General features: G+C 39.9%; 4 protein-coding genes across 6 annotated transcripts; 2 read left to right on the top strand and 2 right to left on the bottom strand.

Annotated features, from left to right (window-relative positions):
- The first annotated feature begins 1,167 nt into the window (after positions 1-1,167).
- Positions 1,168-4,089, top strand: LOC125020846 (mitochondrial uncoupling protein 2-like). The gene is made up of 8 exons (XM_047606400.1): positions 1,168-1,313; positions 1,462-1,590; positions 1,896-2,034; positions 2,133-2,340; positions 2,426-2,623; positions 2,710-2,811; positions 2,945-3,125; positions 3,229-4,089. Exons 3-8 carry the CDS (start codon positions 1,909-1,911, stop codon positions 3,341-3,343), a joined length of 930 nt encoding a protein of 309 aa, XP_047462356.1. The 5' UTR covers positions 1,168-1,313; positions 1,462-1,590; positions 1,896-1,908; the 3' UTR covers positions 3,344-4,089.
- A 1,055-nt stretch (positions 4,090-5,144) lies between these two features.
- On the top strand, positions 5,145-8,007 carry ucp2 (uncoupling protein 2). Its single transcript, XM_047606399.1, has 8 exons — positions 5,145-5,252; positions 5,345-5,499; positions 5,645-5,838; positions 5,970-6,186; positions 6,952-7,149; positions 7,234-7,335; positions 7,430-7,610; positions 7,757-8,007. Exons 3-8 carry the CDS (start codon positions 5,713-5,715, stop codon positions 7,869-7,871), a joined length of 939 nt encoding a protein of 312 aa, XP_047462355.1. The 5' UTR covers positions 5,145-5,252; positions 5,345-5,499; positions 5,645-5,712; the 3' UTR covers positions 7,872-8,007.
- On the bottom strand, positions 7,945-10,741 carry dnajb13 (DnaJ heat shock protein family (Hsp40) member B13). Of its 2 annotated transcripts, XM_047606397.1 has the most exons (8): positions 10,512-10,735; positions 10,310-10,413; positions 9,816-9,977; positions 9,528-9,679; positions 9,209-9,322; positions 8,575-8,688; positions 8,404-8,480; positions 7,945-8,188 (listed from the first exon to the last, which is right to left on the bottom strand). In XM_047606397.1, the coding sequence occupies exons 1-8, from the start codon at positions 10,577-10,579 to the stop codon at positions 8,029-8,031; spliced, it is 951 nt and encodes a 316-aa protein (XP_047462353.1). In that variant the 5' UTR covers positions 10,580-10,735; the 3' UTR covers positions 7,945-8,028. The 2 variants fall into 2 exon arrangements, with proteins under 2 accessions (XP_047462353.1, XP_047462354.1); XM_047606398.1 differs by lacking the exon at positions 8,404-8,480 and having other exon boundaries at positions 10,512-10,741.
- Positions 10,742-11,509: 768 nt separating this feature from the next.
- On the bottom strand, positions 11,510-20,308 carry LOC125020847 (ras-related protein Rab-6A). 2 transcript variants are annotated; one of them, XM_047606402.1, is made up of 9 exons: positions 20,129-20,308; positions 19,943-20,014; positions 17,652-17,710; positions 17,508-17,561; positions 16,769-16,874; positions 16,456-16,567; positions 15,093-15,186; positions 14,343-14,409; positions 11,510-12,944 (listed from the first exon to the last, which is right to left on the bottom strand). In XM_047606402.1, the coding sequence occupies exons 2-9, from the start codon at positions 20,010-20,012 to the stop codon at positions 12,880-12,882; spliced, it is 627 nt and encodes a 208-aa protein (XP_047462358.1). In that variant the 5' UTR covers positions 20,013-20,014; positions 20,129-20,308; the 3' UTR covers positions 11,510-12,879. The 2 variants fall into 2 exon arrangements, with proteins under 2 accessions (XP_047462358.1, XP_047462357.1); XM_047606401.1 differs by lacking the exon at positions 15,093-15,186 and adding an exon at positions 15,961-16,054 and having other exon boundaries at positions 20,129-20,305.
- Between the last annotated feature and the right edge of the window lie 1,432 nt (positions 20,309-21,740).

The raw sequence follows: 21,740 nt of genomic DNA, 5'->3' as shown, positions 1-21,740 counted from the left end.
TATTCAAAGAGGAGGAGATCACAGTGGTGACGACAGCATGCCTGCTTAATTTCTTTTTCAGGGGTGGCGGGGGGAGGCCAGTGAGGGCTGGTTGAAGCCAGAACCAGTGAGCTGTTTACTAGACTGCTCAAAGGTTACTGACACAATGTTCTCAAGAGGTGTGAAGAAAGGGGCTCAACCTTTTTGTTTTATACCTTTCATTAGACAACTGTGTTTCAGTATGAACACAGAGCAAATACAGCTTTGCTCATACATGTGCATACAGTTAACACAATGCAGTTTCTCAGCTTGATAGGTTTCTTTTGCATGGTTTATTTAAGAGAGCACATTTGGAGTTATAAATAAAAAAAGTGCTGGCATAGTTTCGGGAATTGAATGCCAGCTGATTAATGTAACAGCAGGTGAAATATTAAACAAATGAACGACACGGGTTTTGCATAGTCAGCTGGGTGTTTTGACATAAACCTACTTGAGTCAAGACCTGGAGCTGCAATGGAAAATCACATTTACAAAGGCATGCAAACACTCCAACATACTACCTACACCGTGTCTCCCCTCCCTATCATTTTCCATTTAAAATCCAGTCATGTTGTTGGGCTCTGCTGGTTTGTGTGCACAGACAGCCTAAATTGCTGCATGCTGTGTGCATACACCCACTCTTACTCCTTGTATGGATTGGCTGAGAAGCACGGCGGTTTCTCATCCTGGGACATTCTGTAACTTTTAGTAGTTGCAGGGAGGAGGGATGAGGGAATTCCTAAAACTCCTGAAGTTGTTAGAATTGTGTTGTGTAGTCACTCCCACTAACAAGAGGAAATGTGGCGCAAATGCTACCCAGCCAGTCAAATGCCCCTTGAAAACGTCTAAAAAATTTGGACAGGCCTCTCGGTCTGATTGGCCGAATGCGTCAGCCAATAGAAAAATCAGATCTGCCTTGCGACGTCAGTGTGGAAATAACAGAGGGTGTCCGTTGAAGCTAAAACTGTTATAAAATAGTTTGGAACATAAAATATGAAATAAGTTCAATAAACAAATGGGAATGGACATGAAAATATTCTAAATGTTTATGTGATCATGACGGCACTAGAGGCAGATCAACAAGAGCTCAAATATCCAACTGTCTTTTACAGACTGGTAAACATAGGTTTCACATAACAGGTGTGTACAACTTGCAGTCATGTGCATCAGCGCATATAAATTCGGGGACCTTTTCCCCAGTGGAGCAGTAAAGAGGCAGCATAGCACGAGGACACCACCACCTACCTAAAGGATTGTGTATACTTCCACTGTCCAGGATTGGGAAAACTATTAAGGTAAACTTGTACGTCAAGACAGATTTTAAACTCTTGTGGTTTCAAATTGAAGCATTAAGTATTAAACTACAGGAACAACAAATGTATAGATGAGATCTTTAGAATATTTATACAGTGAATATGAAATCTTTATTTGTTTGTTTTTCAGTGAGGGGTGGTATGCTAGCTGGCTCACTTCTAAGACAGTTTATGGCCCAAGGCTTTTCCACAACAGAACCACTTGCAAAGACTGTACTCCTTGAGAAAACTTGAAGCTTGTCATTATCCTCACTTCCAGGTATGTCCAATGCTAAGCATATTTAATACATTACAATAATATTACAATACATTAAATAATAATATCTATCTATCTATCTATCTATCTATCTATCTATCTATCTATCTATCTATCTATCTATCTATCTATCTATCTATCTATCTATCTATCTATCTATCTATCTATCTATCTATCTATAAATCTGAGCACTTCTATTCCATGTGTCTTGCCAATCGTCTTTGTCACCATTGCTGTCATGCTGTACTTAACACAAAGGTCTTGGGGCAAATAGCATTAAGATCACATCTTTCCATTTACGTAACCAGCCCTGTTGCAGAAATGGTTGGCATGAAACCCAAAGACATGATGCCCTCTGCGGCAGTCAAGTTCTTCGGAGCAGGCACCGCCGCCTGCATTGCTGATCTCATCACCTTTCCACTGGATACCGCCAAAGTCAGGCTGCAGGTAAGGCGCACTGCGCTCAAGAAGGCTATACGTTTTGTTCAAGATGTGTCTTGTTCAGTTTTAATTGAGGAACACTTGATTGTCATCCTCTTGTCCAGATTCAGGGAGAGTCTGCGAAAGTTAAAGGGACCAATGCAATGAAATATCGGGGAGTGTTTGGCACCATCACCACAATGGTGCGCACAGAGGGCCCCATGAGTCTTTACAACGGACTGGTGGCAGGACTCCAGAGGCAGATGAGTTTCGCCTCTGTCCGTATCGGCCTTTATGATTCCATGAAGCAGTTCTACACTCGGGGCACTGAGAGTGAGTGTCATGTCTCCGTTGTTTTACATTAACAAGGTAGTTACTCTCCCACTGCTTCATTCTGACTAAAGTAACGTCTGCACAGGTGCTGGCATTGTTACTCGGCTCATGGCGGGCTGTACCACGGGTGCCATGGCTGTGGCTTTTGCGCAACCAACAGATGTGGTGAAGGTACGATTCCAAGCCCAGGTACGGCTGGCTGATGGTGGCAGGAGATACAACAGCACTCTGGAAGCCTATAAGACGATTGCACGGGATGAGGGCGTACGAGGCCTTTGGAAAGGTGCTTACCTTTTCACTTCAAAGTTAATCTGGTCATGCAAACTCCCTCGTCTGAATGTAAAGTGACTGTTCTCTGCTTTCTTCCAGGCTGCATGCCAAACATCACGCGTAATGCCATTGTGAACTGTGCAGAGCTGGTGACCTACGATATGATCAAAGAACTCATCTTGAAGTATGGCCTTATGACAGGTGAGGCAAAGGAAGAAATGTCTGTAGGAAAATATTAGTCCAACAAACTTTGAACTTGTGCGTTCAATATATATATATAAAAAATATATCAAATACTTGGACAGAAAGTGACTTTTCCTCTGTTTCTCCACAGACAATCTGCCCTGCCACTTCACAGCTGCCTTTGGTGCAGGCTTCTGCACAACAGTTGTGGCTTCTCCTGTGGATGTAGTTAAAACACGATTCATGAACTCAGGATCTGGACAGTACAACAGCGCTGTCAACTGTGCTCTCACAATGTTGAGGAATGAAGGACCCACAGCCTTCTATAAAGGGTAAGAAACACACTACACTACACAACCTTACAGCGAAGCAAACAGCAGTAAAATAACCTCTTTGGAATTCTTCTTTACTCTTACTTTCCTTTGACTCTTTAAGGTTCATGCCTTCTTTCCTGCGCCTGGGCTCCTGGAATATCGTGATGTTTGTGACGTATGAACAAATTAAAAGAGGAATGACCAGGACACAACAGTACTGGGAGTCACCATTTTGACTGAAGCATTTTTTAAGTGAGAACTGCACCGATACAAGGACCTAACCTGCAGCAGGATACAGTGAAGAGTTTGGTTGGGTTGGTTGTGGAGGCCCATAAGAGAATAGAACGGTTTCAGGGCCCATGATCACATTACTGTCTCACAGTTGGACTTCGCGTGCTACAAGCACTCCCATGTTATAAAAACATGTGGCTAGAAGATTCGAAGGGCATCGTTGCAATATCAGAATGATTTAGTGATTAGAGTAGGCTTTATATTTACACTGTATGCACTATAATGCTCAGTACTTCCAGTACAACAATTCACTGCTGATGTAGGAGATGACTGTGAAATGCTACTGTAAATTCAGAGGTTATATTGCTGCTCAAACGTTAATCATGTGGACGGTTGGTGACGGACTTTCACGTTTACAAGAATGAACTGAAAGAGCAAATGAATATTATCATCATTACCACAATACGTGTTTTACATTGTCTTTGTATGCTGTCCCCTACTGCAGATTGTTTACACTGTTTATCATTCGTTGTGGTATATGGCCAAGGGCTTATAGTTTATTGTACTTGTGCTTTAAACAGAACGATTTATTGCTGGTCAGTGAATCATAATTAAAAACAGGATGTTAAAATGATCAAAGTGGCCATTTTTTCTCTAGTATGTGAATTTTACTTTAGATTTGTTGGATTGTACAACAAAGAAATCCCAGGAGACACTTGAAATGGTTTGAATAAAACAAGTAAAACTCTGATTTCAGAATTTGCATTTCCTTGGAGTAAAAAAAAAAAAAAAATTCAATGCAGTCATGAGAGTTGAACAGAATTCATCTTTTATTTGACGACTAAGGTAAGAAGATCCTCTGAGACACATGGTAGGCAATCTACTGTATTAGTAATGCATGAGAATCGTGATCTTTATCAAGCAAACGTATTGCATTAGGTTGATGAAAAGTTGTATAAATTCAGTTTTGTTTCGACGGTATTGGATATTTCCAGTAACACCTGCTGCTGTTGCTGCAGTTTCACAGTTAGGTCAGTATATATTTAGACTCACAGAGGCATGGCACAATACACATGTAGGACAACATGTACCTAAGCATTTTCAATCCGTGTATTTCATAAAACTACTTCTTCATATTTGTAATGTGGGAACTAGTCACTTCTTGGGTCATCAAGAGAACTGAAACTTCCCTTTCAGAAAGGTTACACAATACTGTGCGGATTACTTTATAAAAAAAAATAGGTATAAACTAAGAATATTACACACAATGGTTTTAAATGTATCATAGAATAAATTAACAGAATGTTTCAATCTAGTGCCTCATTAATGAATCCAGGAACAATGAAGCTGAGGTGAGGTGATTACCATTTCAACATATGGCTTTAATTTGCCAGGCAGTGTGCTATGTGTTTCAGCGTGACTCAGCATTTATTCTGAAATACAGACTTGAAAAAAAAAAAAAAACACAACTGTATGAGTGAACAAATAAAAGTCTTAGCACCTAAGAAGATTAGGGGGTTAGGGTTAGAATTAAATGTAAATGTAAAATAGATTTTTAGTGTTTTGATGCTGCCATAAGGGCACAGCAGAGAGGAGCCTTGATAATGAAGTCAAGAAAGAACAATCTGTGTAGTCACACCTCAAACTTTTGCAAAGAGATGCTGTTTTTGTCGTTTGTTTTTGCTCATGCAGAGACAAAGACATTTATAGTGTGCCTGTTTGATCAGCAGGCAGCTCTTAGATATATGGAGCCGGGGTGGGGCCCCACCGCTAACACATGTCCTGTAGTGATGTAACAGCACCGTGACTGTATTTAAAGAGGCGGCTTTCTTTCTCCACATTGTAGCTATCCATAGTTCAAGGCTAGACATTGTCACTTGGAGAGGCATTTCAACTTTCACAGGTCAAATCACGGTAAAACCAAACTCTTTCAAATAAGTTTCTTTCTTTTTTTTGTCAAACATTGTAAAAGATTTGTTTGACTAATGATTACTTCTGTTTTCCAGGTTTCAGGAGTATGAGTTTAAGATTCATCACTTTTGAAAATCGTTTCATGGAAAAACAAGAAAAGCTATTTATACCTGGGACGACATTTAATCAAAGGGACACCTTTAGAGAATCCTGATCTCTAATGCTTCTATCCTTAAACTCTCCTGTAAAGGTAAGTAAAATATACGAAAATTGTCATTACTAAACTAAACAATTGTCTGTTGTTTAGGTTGTAACACTTCTTTACTAGCTTTGTAGAGCCTGGCTTTACATTTTCATTAATCATTAATCTTTGAATGAAATATTTTATTTTTCAGATTTTGGAGAAGCTTTTTGTCCTTAGGCCTTCCTTCGGTCCTTGTATTGATCAAACCGAATCCGGAAAATGGTTGGATTGAGACCTACAGATGTGCCTCCGTCAGCGGCTGTAAAGTTTGTGGGAGCAGGAACTGCAGCATGCATCGCTGACCTGATCACCTTCCCTCTGGACACAGCCAAAGTGCGGCTGCAGGTAATGAAAAAAAAAAAAAAAAACTCGTATGGAACTTTATTCCATATGCACTGAATCACGCCTACAACCTTAAAGGAGCTAAAAAAGTCTCTTTTCCTAAGTCACATGAGATTTAATTATATCCTACACAGATCCAAGGCGAGAGCACAGCCTCAGGATCTCCAGGGAAAGGCTCTGCAGTGAAGTATCGGGGAGTGTTTGGCACCATCACCACAATGGTGCGCACAGAGGGGCCTCTGAGTCTTTACAATGGACTGGTGGCAGGACTCCAGAGACAGATGAGCTTTGCCTCCGTCCGCATTGGTCTCTATGACTCTGTTAAACAGTTCTACACTAAAGGCTCTGACCGTGAGTACACATTGATGGCGTCTACAACGTATCACCTATGATATTCTACACATTACTGTGTACTGAATGAAAAGGATAGTCATTATAATTTATTATAATGCGACAGGCGTTGGATTAAATTTACACTTGCTTACTGAAGCACTAGGTACGGTGATATAAACCAAATTGCATTCTTGTATAACAGCACTTATATAACTGCACTACATCTGATCTTCACAAAGGTTCTGGTATTCAGAATTAGTTTAAGAGCCGCTGATTCAGCTGTATTTTTTATTCTGGTGGGTGTGGTTTGTAGTGCTGTTTAATTGTACTGACACATATTTCTATTAGTCTGACAACCCTGTTTCGGTCAGTGGGTTAGTAATATAATAGAAACACACGAGTGTTTAATTCAATCCAGTTTAAGAGCATAACAATCTACATCCTCTGCAATGAAAGTGAATTCCCACCTTTGTGACGCAGTTTCATGAACTGAACATTAGTCACACAGGCATGAAAGGGATTTAGTGCACGACTGTTACATTAGAGTGCATTTATTTTATTTTATTTTAATTTCACCAATGTACCTAATGTTCTGGCAAGTGTGTGTATTTAAAAAGCTGTGCATTTATTTTATTTGTGTGTATTGACTGTGCTTTAATCGTACTGTTAGGACCACTAAGGTCCTGCCCTCACTAGTTTTAACACTTAACTCAAATGAATTCTGATACCTAATTAAGAGCACTGCACTAATCAAGCTTGACATCTCCCTCTTCACTTGTTCAGATGTTGGCATCGGCAGTCGGCTGCTTGCGGGTTGTACTACAGGTGCCATGGCAGTTGCTTTGGCCCAGCCAACAGATGTGGTCAAAGTCCGCTTCCAGGCACAGGCCAGGTCTCCCGGAAACACCAGACTTTATAGTGGCACTATTGACGCTTACAGGACCATTGGCAAGGAAGAAGGCATCCGTGGTCTGTGGAAAGGTAGCTTGAGATTGCGAAACTTAATGGCATGTTTTATTTCTCTTCATGCGTCATTTTATTTACTTTTACGACTCTGTTCTGCAGGGACAGCTCCAAACATCACACGAAACGCTATTGTTAACTGCACAGAACTGGTGACATATGACTTCATCAAAGATATGCTTCTTCAGTCCACTCCTCTGACAGGTAAAACATCAGCTACAGTCCTATGTGACCCAGTTGTGATATATTACTTGTGCTCTCCATTGTGGTATTGTAACATTCAGCTTGTATTCCACAGATAACCTCCCCTGTCACTTCGTGTCAGCTTTTGGAGCGGGGTTATGCACAACAGTGATCGCCTCTCCTGTCGATGTGGTCAAGACGAGATATATGAACTCTGCTCTTGGCCAATACAGCAGTGTCCTCAACTGTGCTGCTGCTATGATGACCAAAGAGGGCCCCGGTGCCTTTTATAAAGGGTAAGCAATAACAACATGGGCGCTGAAAGATTAATGAGGACGTAAATTAAACATTTATAGAGGAAGATTTAAATGTCCGTAAACCAAATAACAGCTATTAATATGAATGGATTGCAATCAATCATGCTGTTTTTCTTTCCCTAAAGGTTCATGCCGTCGTTCTTACGCCTGGGCTCCTGGAACGTTGTGATGTTTGTAACATATGAGCAGCTGAAAAGAGCCATGATGGCAGCGACTCACAGCAACACAGCGTTACTGTGATCATCGCTGTCTGCCAGAAGGCCGAGTTGTACCAGAGTTCAGTTGTATTATACACAATTATGTTTACTTCTTGTCGTATTTCCATGTATGTTTCAACTTATTGTATTAAAAAACAGAAAAGACAGAAATCTAACTATGTGAATCATTAGTCGTGAAATCACTCTTTAAATGTTAGAGCTTGTCTGATCAGATGCTTCCTCTCGGCGCAGAGTTGCTCTGGAAACTGGATGTCAAATGTAATGATGAGGTTTCCTCTCTGGGAAGGATTCTGGGTCAGCGGCATTCCCTCTCCACTCAGCACTTTTTTGTATGCAGGGCTGATGCATTATGACAAAAACAAACCATAGAGAGGAAAATGATGCACAAATAAAAATATAGTTCTAAATAAACATCACAGTATAAATGTGCCATTGATATAACTTTTTATACTTAGATCTCTCTTTGAGTATTAGAGATGAATGACAAATTAACAAGAATGAAAATGCAGCATTTACATGATTCCACTTTGGCCTGATCATGGGAAAGCACTTACTGCACAATGTCATTGACAGGAATACTGAGTAGCCTGCCATCTAGTGTTTGCACATCTACGGAGAAGCCAGTCAATGCCTGAGGGAAGGGGGATCGATTTCAGTTTCAGTGTTTATTCTAATTACACTAAATCGTTTAGAACGACCAACAGCTAAACCCGGGTGTGACTCACCATCTCCAGAGAAATCTTGGCCTTGTAGATCAAGTCATTCTGCTGTCTTACAAACTGAGGGTGGACCTTCTGTCGCACTATGAACACAATATCTGCAGGGATGCTGTTGGGACCCTAAAAGCAAAAGAATTGCAGGAGTAGTTTAGTGAAGAATGGCCTTGTGCCACAGATTATATTTTAAAAAGCTTTATTTGGAACTGACATTATTTACGTGAGCTGCGTAAATGTTGTTCTGTGGCAACTATTCTATGGCAATGAAGGAGATCCGCTGTAAATTAGCGATGAAATGATTAAATTTCACAGCTTAATAACGTAATAAACTTACCACTAAACTATCCTTTTCATCCCTGTTTATACAAAGATTTCTTTACTAACAGGGATATCTAACTAACAAAGAGTGATGGATATAACGCAAACATAAATTCTTTACCCTGAAATCTGTGATTATCTACAGTATGATGAAACTCCTTTTGCAGCTCTATAGGCCACTTAAAATTCAGTCAGCACCAGGAGCAGCACCACAGAGCTATATTTTTGCAAAAAAATAAATAAATAAATAATAATAAAATAAAATAAATAAATAAAACATCATATCAACCAATGAGCTTTCTGAAAGGGTGTTCACTTCATTTACCTGGTCCCCCTCTTTGGAGAAAATTATTCTTGTGCCTTCCTTCCATCCAGGCTTTACATCTATAGACAGGATCTTGTCTTTGATGCTGGATGTGAAGCCATTGTCATTCATAACCTGTAACACAAAACAAGGTATAAAAGAAAAGAGTGTATTTTATGTGGTTTGTTAGTTGGAATGTTGTTGTGATAAACTGTTAGATAAAAGCCCCTTGAATCAGAGGCTGTGAGGAGCTTTAGGTCAAATGGATATATGAATGGTTTAACTCTTCTGAGTTTATGTGTTAACAGAGGACATTTATCTCATATAAAGTTGCTCTTACCCTTCGAGAAATCTTAATCTTTTTTGTGCAGCCATGGAAGAGATCATCCAGAGACAAGTGTAGGTCTCTCTCTATTGGCAGATCTTGCGTCTTTTTCACCAATCCTGCCTCCAGTCCACTGAGCTGAAGTGGTGCATTGTTTGTATAGAAGTCTAGTCAAAAAATAAAATTAAAATTAAAATATATTATTATTATTGTTATTATTATTATTACAGATTCTGGTATGAAAATTTAACATATGAGGCCATACACTAGATTTTGAAAATTCTCTGATTTAGTTTGCCTCACCTGCAAATGGGTTGTCACCGCCAAAAAACTCTCTGAATGTTTTGTCTGGGTTCCCATGGTAGACATATTTTGATGACCAAGCCCCATCTCTGCCGAACTCAGGGGGGATACCACCTTTTAGACCCTCCTCGCCAAACTTGTCATATGTTGCCTTTTTTCGAGCTGTCAAGAAAAAAAAACACGTGCTGTCAAAACACCAGCCAATGCTGCATCTAAATGCTGACTTGAAAGAAGTGAATGCATATGTAACCACTTATTTTACATGACTTATATATTTTATTTATATATTGTTTACTTTGTAAAAAGTTATTTACAGCAAAGATTTGCTTTGGGATTTTAAATGAACGCTGATTCTACTTATAAAATCAGTAAAATGGGTAAACACCTAAGGAGAAGACTACTTTTTGTAGGCATTGCACAAAAAAGAATGTCTGAGCAAAATACATGGATCTAACGTTGATATTCAAAGTAAAAGAAACTGCTCCTTTACTTACGGTCGCTCAAAACATCATAAGCTTCACCCAACTGAATGAATTTCTCGTCGCTTCCAGGTTCTCTGTTCCTGCTCGGGTGAAACTTCAATGCAAGACGTCGATACCTGGGAAGATAAAATGCGACAATAATAATAAAAAAAAACAACATTTTTTAACAAAACGCCGAACATAAAACGCCTGCTTCAAGTATCACGTCACTTACGCCTTTTTGATATCTGCATCCGTCACGTTCCTGTTTATTTCCAACACCTCGTAGTAATCGCTGCTCATTATGGAATAAAAACTACACAAGCGGCAGAAAGTAAATCTGAGTGTGTCAGGTTAAAACGAGCCAAAACACAGAGAAGTTGTTTCGCTTCGTTTCCAGGGTAACGGCTGCCTGTGGAGACTCTCGCGAGGTTTGTGAAAATTGCTCAGTCCTTTATCTATGTCGACCTATCGCGGTAATGATGAAATGGTTGAATTCTACTGTTTTTGTTGAATTCTGTTTTTGTTGGGGAAAAATACAATAAATAGTTGCATCCTGCGTGACCCTGCTGTCTGTATGTCTGTCTGAAAAAACTGTCCAGAATTGTAACCAAAATATTTTTAATCTGATAACCACAACAAGAGTATTTTGGGTGGTCACACATGGGTGATCAAGAACTATAAAACATACAGACTGTTGAGTGTGCCATTAAATTATTTGGTATTGACACTAATTGAACCTGAACCCTGAAGAGTCTGTGGTTCTGGGATGACGGGATGATGCAGCCTTGCTACAGGTTCATACATGTTCCCTTCCAATGAACACAGTGCAGACATTCAGGCTGGAATAAATGCTTGATACTGTTAAGTGTGACTCTTCAAGGCTCCTGCTAGTTTACATTCAGGATTGCTGAGACTGGCTTATTTTTTGGAGAATGCCCTCAGTTCCATCTGTAGTGTTCCTGCACCGAAAACACCAGCAATGGTAAAGTCCTATGACTGCAGCTCCAGCATATGGAAGATGAAAAACTCATGACTGATAGTAAGATATTACTGAATTATTATACTTGCTCCAAATAGAGTTGAGGTTTCTGTAGTTCACCCATTGTTACCACCTCTAGGAACCCGACCTTAGACTTCACAGGAGCCATCTCAGCGCTGTGAAGAGCATTTCATCATTTATAACAGATACCAGAAAAATAACTTGTAAAGTTGTAAATGAATTCCAGCAGCCATGATAAGTGTATGTTTATTTTTTTTTTTTTCATTTAAAACCATTCCAGACAGAAACGTTAAGGACTTCTATGCTATACAAGTTGGACGCTCCTCTCACAAAAATTGCACAAAATATTATCAGTGTGATCAAGCTGCCACCTAGAGGTGGTAGATGAAGCAGCAGGTGCTCCCTACTGATTGAGTTGAAGGTGGTCCAGGTGGATGCATATTTTCATTAGCGATTCAGGACTCATACCAAGAGAGAAGATATTAACAGCCATAAAAAAAAGAACCATGAATCCAATGGAAATAAATATTACATGTCATTGTGGATTAAATACAAGTAGAATAATCACTAACAAAAGATCAATGCCAAAAAAATAAAAAGTGTTCGTAAAACGCATTAACCAAACTAGGTAAACCCAAAGCCAGGAAGCCCTCTACTATTTAACTCCAAAAGGCATTATATATATATATATATTTATATATATCTCCATATCTAATGTTTATGGTAGGTTTAATAAGAATAAAAAACCTCCTCAAACACTATCATCAAAGAAATAATTGTAAGCTGTATTTAGGAAAAAATTAAACTATCCAAATAAAAAAGTAATAGAAAATGGAAGCCAAGGTAAAAATAACCCACCTCAAAGGAGCGTGTAAAGGAAGAGGGGAAGGACGGTAATGTGGATGATGCAGCCATGTGTTGTGTTTGCGTTTGTGATGTGATGGAAACCTGTGTGGTTTTCAGTGTGTTGTCATTTCATGCTGGTATTTGTTGGGAGAACTGTGACTGCTGGTACAGGCATCTGAATTATTTCAAAATAAGCTCATGGCTTACGTTTACGACATCAGTGTCTGAAATGTGATCTCCTAAATGTTGTTAATCCCAACACAACTTTGCAACCTTATTCGTACATTATTTCAAACATTGAAAAAACATTTGTTCACAGCTGACAAACGCACAAAGCAGCTGCATTGTGCTTGTTAAGTTTAAAGCTATAGCAAGTTTTAAAGAATTATGATCAAACTCAAAGCCTTCACTTGAAGACAGACATCTTTTAGTTTGGTTCAAAAGGTCAAACTACCCCAACGTGACTTATTACTCTTGTACCACTAGCTTTGTCTCAAAAGACAGACAAACGGAGCCCTGTAGGAGGCAGAGCTCTAGCTGTAAATACTGTTTCAGTGTATATGTGTTACAGTGCAAGTGCTAAATCCAAAGTGATTCATGACTGTCAGAGCATCCCGATGGGAGAGTAGGTTTCCAACATGGCGTGGACAACGGATGTAGTGTTCTTTTTCAGGCAGGGGACCAGAGGCGGATGTAGTGACGGGTAAATGTACAGAAAAACTGAATGGATCAGGCAGCAACAGAGGCAGGAACATTAGCAGGAACAGCCTCCTTCACTGACAGGTTGCTCTGGTGGCTTCTCCAGCTTAATGTCAATCACTGAAGGAGTTAGAAGTTAAGGAACATCACAGAACAGGAAAACACAACTATATCATTATGTATACATATGCGTTGTATACATACTGTATAAAATATATAAAATGTGCATTAAATTATTTTTTATATGCATGAAATTATTTGGGAAAAACTCAGGCCTAAAGATGTTCAAATAGTTTTAGTTTGGAACCTATATTCCAAACGCAAAGATGCTAAAATTATCCTCACTAGTTCATTAGGTACACAAATAAATGGATTCTAATGTAACAGTCCTGCACTAAATCCTCCTTCATAACTGTTCTGATGTTCAGTTTATGTTGAAACAGCGCCAGAAAGGTGGTGATTCAACTGGATGATCACTCTGGAGGTAGTGCTGTTACACTGGATTGATTAAACATTTAAGTGTTTCTCTTACTTAGCCTCACCCACTGACTAAAATGTCATTTTCTACAACGTTTATCCTCCTCACTAGGGTTGGGGGGGTTGCTGGAGCCTATCCTAGCTATCTTTGTTCGAGAGGCAGACAAGTGTCAACTTTTCAGCCTTCAGTCTTCAGCCTATCGCAGGGCTAACACAGAGACAAACAACCATTTATACTCACACCTATGGGCAATTTAGAATCACCAATTAACCTAACAAGCATGTCTTTGGAGGTCAGAGGAAACAGAAGTCCCCAGAGAAAACCCACGCAGACGCAGGGAGAAACTCCACCCAAAAAGGCCCGAGTCAGACTCAAACCCAGACCTTCTAATGACTATAATGTGGTTATCAAAATGATAGAAATGTGTCGGTACAACATAATACAATTCAATACTATTACAAACCACAGCCTCCTAATTTTCACGAAGCCAGGATTCAGTAGCGTAGCTAATGTTTTGTCAAGTGAGTCAATTTTCTATAAATAGATAGATTTTAGGCTATAACAGTAAAATACTTATCCAACTAATAATCTACTGAATTTTGTAAAAATGTTTGATACAAGGGGCAACACACAAATTTAGGGTGGAAATGATTTGTGACTATAAACCAGCTATTTTTTCATTTAACAAAATCAAGCAAGCGCACAACATTTTAACTGGGAACGATCTCATTCAAGGATCTCCAACAAGATATTTTGGCTCGGTTGAGAGTTTGGCGTGATTTATTGTAACTACTATGATCCTCCTCTCCTTTTCTGAGGAATCGCCCTGGGATTATACATAACAAAACAGTCCCTGAGTCCCGGACCACAATATGTGTTGTGGCTGGTAAAATAAATGTAAAGGGATGTGGGCTAAATGACAATAGTCAAATGCGGTGCGGCACTAGATTTTCCCTGTGGCAGGGATATGTCATAAGAGCCGAGGAGTCCTCTCGACTCTCCTCTGCCATGTCAGACACAGACATGTGCACAAAGGATACTGTCCTCTCTACTCCTGTCCTGTGTTGTATCCATGCCGGGGAGGGCAGCAGCCACACGACGGAAAAGCTGGAGGGAAAGAGAAGCAGATGTATTCTGTCAGACATGGAATAACTCGAAGCATGACAAAAACACAAATCAAAACCAAGTCGGCGCGCTGCATTTAATCCCATTATATGATTGAGAATTATGGTCCACTTGAAGCTCCCACAGAGGAAGACGCCCAACAGAGCTTTTCCACAATAGATATGAATTTAGCACCTTATATCCGAGCTACCCCCAGGCTTTATTTCTGTGGGGCACAAGAGGCTTGGGAAAGTAGTAGTTTAATTGATATCTCCCACTGATAAAGATTGGGAAGTGATTGGTGGATCCTCATGAAACTTAAGACATGTGCACTGTATGTGTGATGATGTGATGTTGAACATGTCCAACCCCACTCAGCAGCATCACATGAAGCTAGACTTTGAAACATGCAGATTTCAACAACACTGTTACTGTGGGAATCGGAGCACATTATTGGTTTGCAAACTCTGACCCTCCCTCTGGGCATTTCGCACCAAAGGTTGGCCAATAGAAGTCCTTACTGGGCGGGCGAGAGCTTGAAAAACAAAAATGTGTCTCACATATGACCAGAGGAAGTCGATGTGTAGAGTACACCTTAATGCACGCATGCATGTGTGAAATAGAAGCCAATCAGAAGAGAGCATGAGCACTGTGAACACACACACAGGAAGGTGCACACGTTCTACCTGTTTGACATTGTAGCCTGTCTTTGCACTTGTTTCAATAAACAGAACATTCATCTCTTTCGCTCTCTGTTCTCCCTCCTCTGTGGTTATCTGTCTGTGATGAGCATCGAGTCACCGCGAACAACAACCAAACACCCACCAGTACACACACATACACACCGCCACAGACACCCACACAAAGACAGGGGGGAAAAAAACAAACACAGACTGATTATGTTGAAGTACATCAACGAGTCGTGCCCCTTCCTGCTGATACTGCCACCAGCGCTCATGACCAAAAGCCTCCCAGCAGACGTTCAGATTGTTCAATGAGTCCGCTGATCTCCAAAACATGAAGACTAGGCTTAAAGAGGACAACATTGAGGGAAATATGCAGATTCCCAGTCTTGCCAACAACTGATTCATTTCTCATATTTGTAATATAAATAAGCTCAAAGACTGGAAAAAGTGTGGCTTTGTCCAGAGGTAAGAAAATCTGCTTAACAGCACCCTCAACGCTGGGTCTTGATATTTAGAAACAAAATGAAAAATGGAAAACAGATCCTTGTCTTTTCTGGATTTATACACTGAAATTCCTTGACAACTAACTAAGTTTTTGTAACACAAAAGAAGAAAGGTAACAGCAGAATGAAAACGATATCCATCCCTTAACCCTCAACAAAAACACTGAAAAACTATTTCTCAAAATGTTTAAATATTCATTCACAATTCTCATAAAGAATGAATGGTGATCCAAAATGGCTGTGTTATTATACAGGTACAGGAAGTCAGCCTCTACCCTTTCTTTTAAGGGGTGAACTTTGGATGTGGAGCCCAGGCAGCAGTATCTGCAGCAGGACTACAGAGCACGACTCACGTACACCCTTACCTGCTTTACGTTGTAGCCAGCTTTCGCACTAGTCTCAATAAACATAACATTTAGTTCTTTGGCTTTCCGCTCACCCTCTTCGATAGATACTTGCCTGTGGCAGACAAGGGGGTTAAAAGATGCAGAGCAACAATACAGCAACATCATTAAACAGGTGTATTAAAAGTATCACACAGTAGATACTTTCAGATCAAACGCCTCACATCATCTCTGAGGATGAGATGTTCATTTGCTGGCTAATATATTCCACCCACTGACAAATACCATGATAACAAGATAATGGCTGATGTCCACTTGGCCAGTAATTATGACATAATGTTATGGCTGACTGGTGTATATATACAGCATGTACATAACTTTCTCTGATCCAGTGCTGTGTCAGACACTGCTGAGCACTTCTGTATTGACAGAGCAGTAACGATCAATGACTTCATTAGTATGCTCTTAATGGATTGCCTGCTTACACAGACACTAGAGGACAGAAGAACGGATTACCTTTTGTCTGCAAGGTCTGTCTTGTTTCCCACCAACATGATAATGACGTCACTTCCTCTTTCCGTTCTCACGTCATCGATCCATTTTGTGGTTTGCTGGAAAGAGTTGACATCTGAAAGAGAGACAAGACGGGGTATTAAGTATGCAGGAGATGAACGGCCCTAGCTGACAGTCAAAAAGGAAAGACAACTACTTCAAAGAAGCAGACACAAATTTATTCTTCAACAAGTCAGAAAACACAATGCGCATCATGGAGTACAAGGCAAACATGGCGTGTTATTAAAACAACACAGTGGGCAGGTGAGCCACCTACTTGTAATGTCGTACACTACGACCGCAGCAGCAGAGTCCCTGATGTAACTTGGGATGAGGCTACGAAACCGTTCCTGTCCTGCCGTGTCCCACAACTGCAACCGGATCTGTTGGGCAGGAAGGGGAAGGGATGGAACAAAAAAAGAAAAAAAAAAAAAGAAAGAAAATAAAAATAAAAAACAGAAGGTATGAAAATAAAACAAGACAAATGAGGCAAGTTTATGTGACAAAAAGCAAATAGAAAGTAAACTAAATAAAGTCAGAGCAATGGGGGAAGAGAGAGAGAACAGACAGAAGGAAAGAGAAAGAGAGGCAGAGAGAGAGAGATAGTACATGCAGGTAGAGAATGACCACCAGAGAGAGCAAGCTGTCTGGGCCTGGAGGGGAAAGAAATAAGTAATCACCCTTCACTTATCATCAACCCTCCTCTCTTGATCAAGTAAGGTGTTTAATTTTAAAACAGTGATGGAAGAAGAAGTAGATGGAGGGGTAGGAAGGAGAGGAAGAAAACCTGCGTTGAAGGACACAAATAGAGAAAGGAAGGACTCTGCGGGGAGGTACAGCATCCTGTTCACAGTAGCAGGACGGTACAAATGCTCTGTGCATTTATTGGAAAGGACACAACTATTAAGAACGAATAATCAAGTCAGAAATCAACATCTGGGCCTTGAAAGCGCAGCACCCAAAGCCCACAGTCACACAGACTGTTTCCCCAATATGCTCAAGAGCAAAGAACTTACTGTTCTGTCTTCAAGGTACATGGTTTTCGACAGGAAATCTATTCCTATTGTTGCCTGAAAAGAAATAGAAAAGTCAAATGTTCATGAAGTCAGAAAAATAAAGATGTTATAAATAATGATTAAAACAAAGCCGAGGAGTCTCACTTGGTAAGTATTGTCGAAGCTGTCATACATGAACCTGGTGATCAGCGAAGTCTTCCCCACTAAAAAACAAACAGAAATGATAACATCAATCATAACATCTGTTTTGTAGGTTAATCAGTTCTTATGTTCTACTTTAAAACAATCAAAATAATAAGGCTTTCCCGGTTTGGGGTGGAACTAGAAAACATTTAATTATTTAATTATTAACTGGCTCTATTCTGAAAATACTCAACTCATAACGTGATGTCTTCAAGGGGGATTTAGTGCAGGACTGTCATATTGGAAGGTATTTCTTTTCACCAGTGTTGCCTAACGAACTGTGAGCTTATAATGCAAGTGAGCTTATAATCACATACAATATAGAGATGCAGCATTTAAAAAGCTGGGCTTGAACTGTTCTGATGTTATTTTATACAGCAATTATAAAAATTCTGAAAATGTATTTTCTCAGCTCTGCACAAACAATAACAATACTTCTGTCTTAATATAACTACTGATGATTACTGAATAATTGTAAGGCCAAAATACATTTGTCATATTAAGAAGAAAAATTGCTTTTGTGTTGAAATATGTGGTTAATCTAATCCAAAGTAGGCACTGTGATCCTCTTCCTCATGTGTTCCAACACTGCAAAATGACTCCAATCAGGCAAACGGTGTCAACACCAAAACTCTGTACAGTACATAAGGCACAGATAAACATGCTTCTTAAATTATTAAAGCTGACAGGAGCACGTTACGCAACTTTCACTGTTCTCTGACAGTTCTGGTCCATTAAAGGGTGTGGTGCGCAGACGTTTTGAATAGTTGATGAGAAATTAGAGGGTTGAGGAACATTGAGACACAAATAAGGTTGGGAAGCAACTTCCCCATTTTCTTCTGTGTCATAGTTTTTTGTCTTGGTGTAACCAGGCCTTAGTCAGCCTGGGAAGATTTAATTCTGAAATCCCTCTATGTTATTACCACACTATTACAACATTTTCTAAGGTAACTGTTGAATGACTAAGAATCTTGCTGATGTTTACACATAAAACGTTCCTTTAACATCTCAGTACAGAGAGACTCTCATACAGCTCCTCTGAGCACCCAGACTGTGCTTGCTGCTTTGTTTTTGTTGAGCTCAAGTTACATTATCAGTTACGATGTGCATCAAGTGATGGTGACATGGCTAAAGCCAACACAACAAGGCTACAGCTGATCGCAGGCCGGCTGACAAATACAAAGTCTGAATGTCTTATCTTGATGGGAGTGGAGGGTCACTTTACAAGATACACCGCCATTCCAAAAAACTACTGGCAGAGGAGAAACACTGGTAGATATTTTAGACCAGAAGACATGGATCTGTGTTCATGGACGTCATGACATTTTCCATGATCAGTTTCAGAGACTGTTTCACAGAATGTCCTCAAGGGTTTTAGATCCATATCCCAACTTGGCTTCATGTTACTATACACAAAAATTTACACAGTGAATTCCGAGGTTTTATACTTTTTGTTTAAATGATGCCCATTTTTTATTTATTTATTTTAATATTTGCTTTGAGCAAACTAGAGTTTTGGCGTATTCATTATTTCTTTAGGTTGCTGTGTTATTCCATCTGTTTACATAGAATACTTGGGTTTATTCTGCCACAAATTGGTCTTAACTGTAAGGATGTCAATTTCTTGCTGTGTTTCTATGAACAACACATACAACTGTTGAGTACTGGTCTATACTTGACACATTGCCTGCCTCCCTGTATCTCTTCCAGTTTAAGTGCCTTTGGCTCAAAGGGAAGATGAAAAGGGAGCTTATAGGAATGCTACTGGGCACGTTTGGGTAATTGGAAAGTGTCCTCGAGGTTTAACCGAGATTCAGTAATCCGCAGTCAATGTATCCAGTAAATGAAAATACATAATATAAACTATAAAAAAATACAAGTGATATTATTATCTAGTGGGCACTTAAATATATTATTTATATCTCAATCACTCTGTTCGCCACTTTCTCGCAGTAGCCACTGCCTGTTGACTGTATGCTTATACCACAAGAGGTCAACACGTCAATTTCCACAGACATGACGAGTCTGTGAAGAACACAGTTGCATTTCCACGACGCCAGCGGGGACAAGTGGTAGTTAACAAGTTAGCTGTCGCAATGCTATCACTGGGCCAAGTGTGACGATGCGCCGCTAATGTTGGCTGGCTAACCGGTTGGCGTTAATCACCCGACCGACCCATCACACTCTAGTGTCCGCTTCCACAACATTACTTCTGATATGCCGCTTAGTTTCAACGTTAACACTGGACTTACCACTCTGCTCCCCGAGGAAGACCAACTTAAATTTCCTTAAAGGGTTTCCGAAGTCTCCGGCCGCAGACATGACTGGAAGAAACAAACCCTGTCGTTACTTTTCGGGAGCTCCACAGCTAGCCAGCTAATGCTAGCTAGACCAGCTGCTGTCACTTATCAAAGTTCCGTGATCCGTCGCGTTCTTACCGGTTTTCCAACCCTCTTAACGGGTCACCCGACGAGGTGTCAAGATATACAATCACCCCTTAAAGCTTCAAGACACTTTTGGACAACTCACTAACTACTGCGGCCAAGTTAGCATTACTCTGGGCTCTGTGACATATCTACCAACCAGACGAGCCGTCTTCTACTTCTTGTTCTTTTGGTTTGACTGGCGGCTGGCAACCAACTTTAAGATCCAATACCGCCACCTATCGGCCTGGAGTGTGGCTCGATAGATTAGTAAAACGAACAAAAACTTAAATAAAACAAACAAAACTAAATCCCATCCATTAACCCTGGTCCCTTCAAGTACCTAATCAGAATGTTGTGTGATATCTTTTCCTTTCACATGGGAGGTTCTCTACAGGGAAATTTGACTTCGCTTTCTGCACTGTTGTTTTTGGTGTGTCCCTCGCTTCCTTGTGGCCCCACCGTCAGCCAGTGCATGTTGGACAGATTATATATTAGTGCAGTGTGTACATGTTTCAGTTGCATGTTTTTCCTTTTTTGTGAAGAGTGTCCTATCCCGAGACGAGCGATGGCTACACGGTTCCTGCCCAGCCTTCTCCCTAGGCCAGTCGGCTTTTGAATATTTTGTCTTCCAGTGTCGTTGCCAGACAAGCCCCCCAGGACCATCGTTCTTTAGACACACACTTGACAGGCACATTATCATTCTGATATTCGACAGTTCACATTTCGCGATCAAATAGTGTGGAACACAAGAACCAGTTGCGTGTTGTATTTTCACATAGCCACAGGAGGGCGTACCCATGTCACAGCCAAGATTTCACACACTAAGCAGTTTTTACCATAATCTGAATTATGATTGGTCCCGAGGATCCTTGTTATTACATTTAATGCACGTGTAAGTATTCCGTTGTAATTCTTACCCGAGTTATGTTCGTTCTGGAAATGACCATATGTAATTCACTCGGATTGATATGATTTTTATTAATCTACTTTTTGAAACTAATGGGCGAGTAGACACAGTTGGGTTAGTGTACTAAACCCTAATAATTTATTGTCAGTATTATCCCCCCAACAGTAAGTGGTAACTGGTGTAAATTACTTTTATGAACAAATTGAAATGACAGTTATGGTTAGCAGGTTGTATATAAAAGTGGAAATCTAACTTGTTACGTTTAATATGCCTGACACCTTTACAGATTTGGTATCTGGACTGCTCATGACCTCCAGCTCATTGGACAGATGCTGTACTGAAGGTTGAAGCCCAGAGGCAACGTACAAGGTGACATGATTTATATACTCCACCAGGACATATAAATGAAAAAATGAATTCATAAATAAATTAATAAAAATGATACAAGCAATTTATGATTTAATTCTATTGTATTTATCTGTGTTCAGTAAGACTTGCTTTGATGAATGCCGTAATGATTAATAATAACCTAATAAATAGTATCATTCTAATTTATTTGTATTAAGACCTGACATAAAATGAAGAGTCCAAATCAAACAGACATAAAATGCTAGTAGTCACCTTCACAAGTTGGTGGAAAATGTAAGAAAATATTAAACAGTGCTTCAGAAAACACCTTTTCAGAACACCAATTTGGCCAACAATACACATATAGTG

Source organism: Mugil cephalus, chromosome 15 (genome assembly GCF_022458985.1).
Source record: "Mugil cephalus isolate CIBA_MC_2020 chromosome 15, CIBA_Mcephalus_1.1, whole genome shotgun sequence".
Taxonomy (NCBI): domain Eukaryota; kingdom Metazoa; phylum Chordata; class Actinopteri; order Mugiliformes; family Mugilidae; genus Mugil; species Mugil cephalus.
The sequence above is the reverse complement of the archived record's forward strand: the minus strand, read 5'-3'. Positions and strand labels throughout refer to the sequence as shown.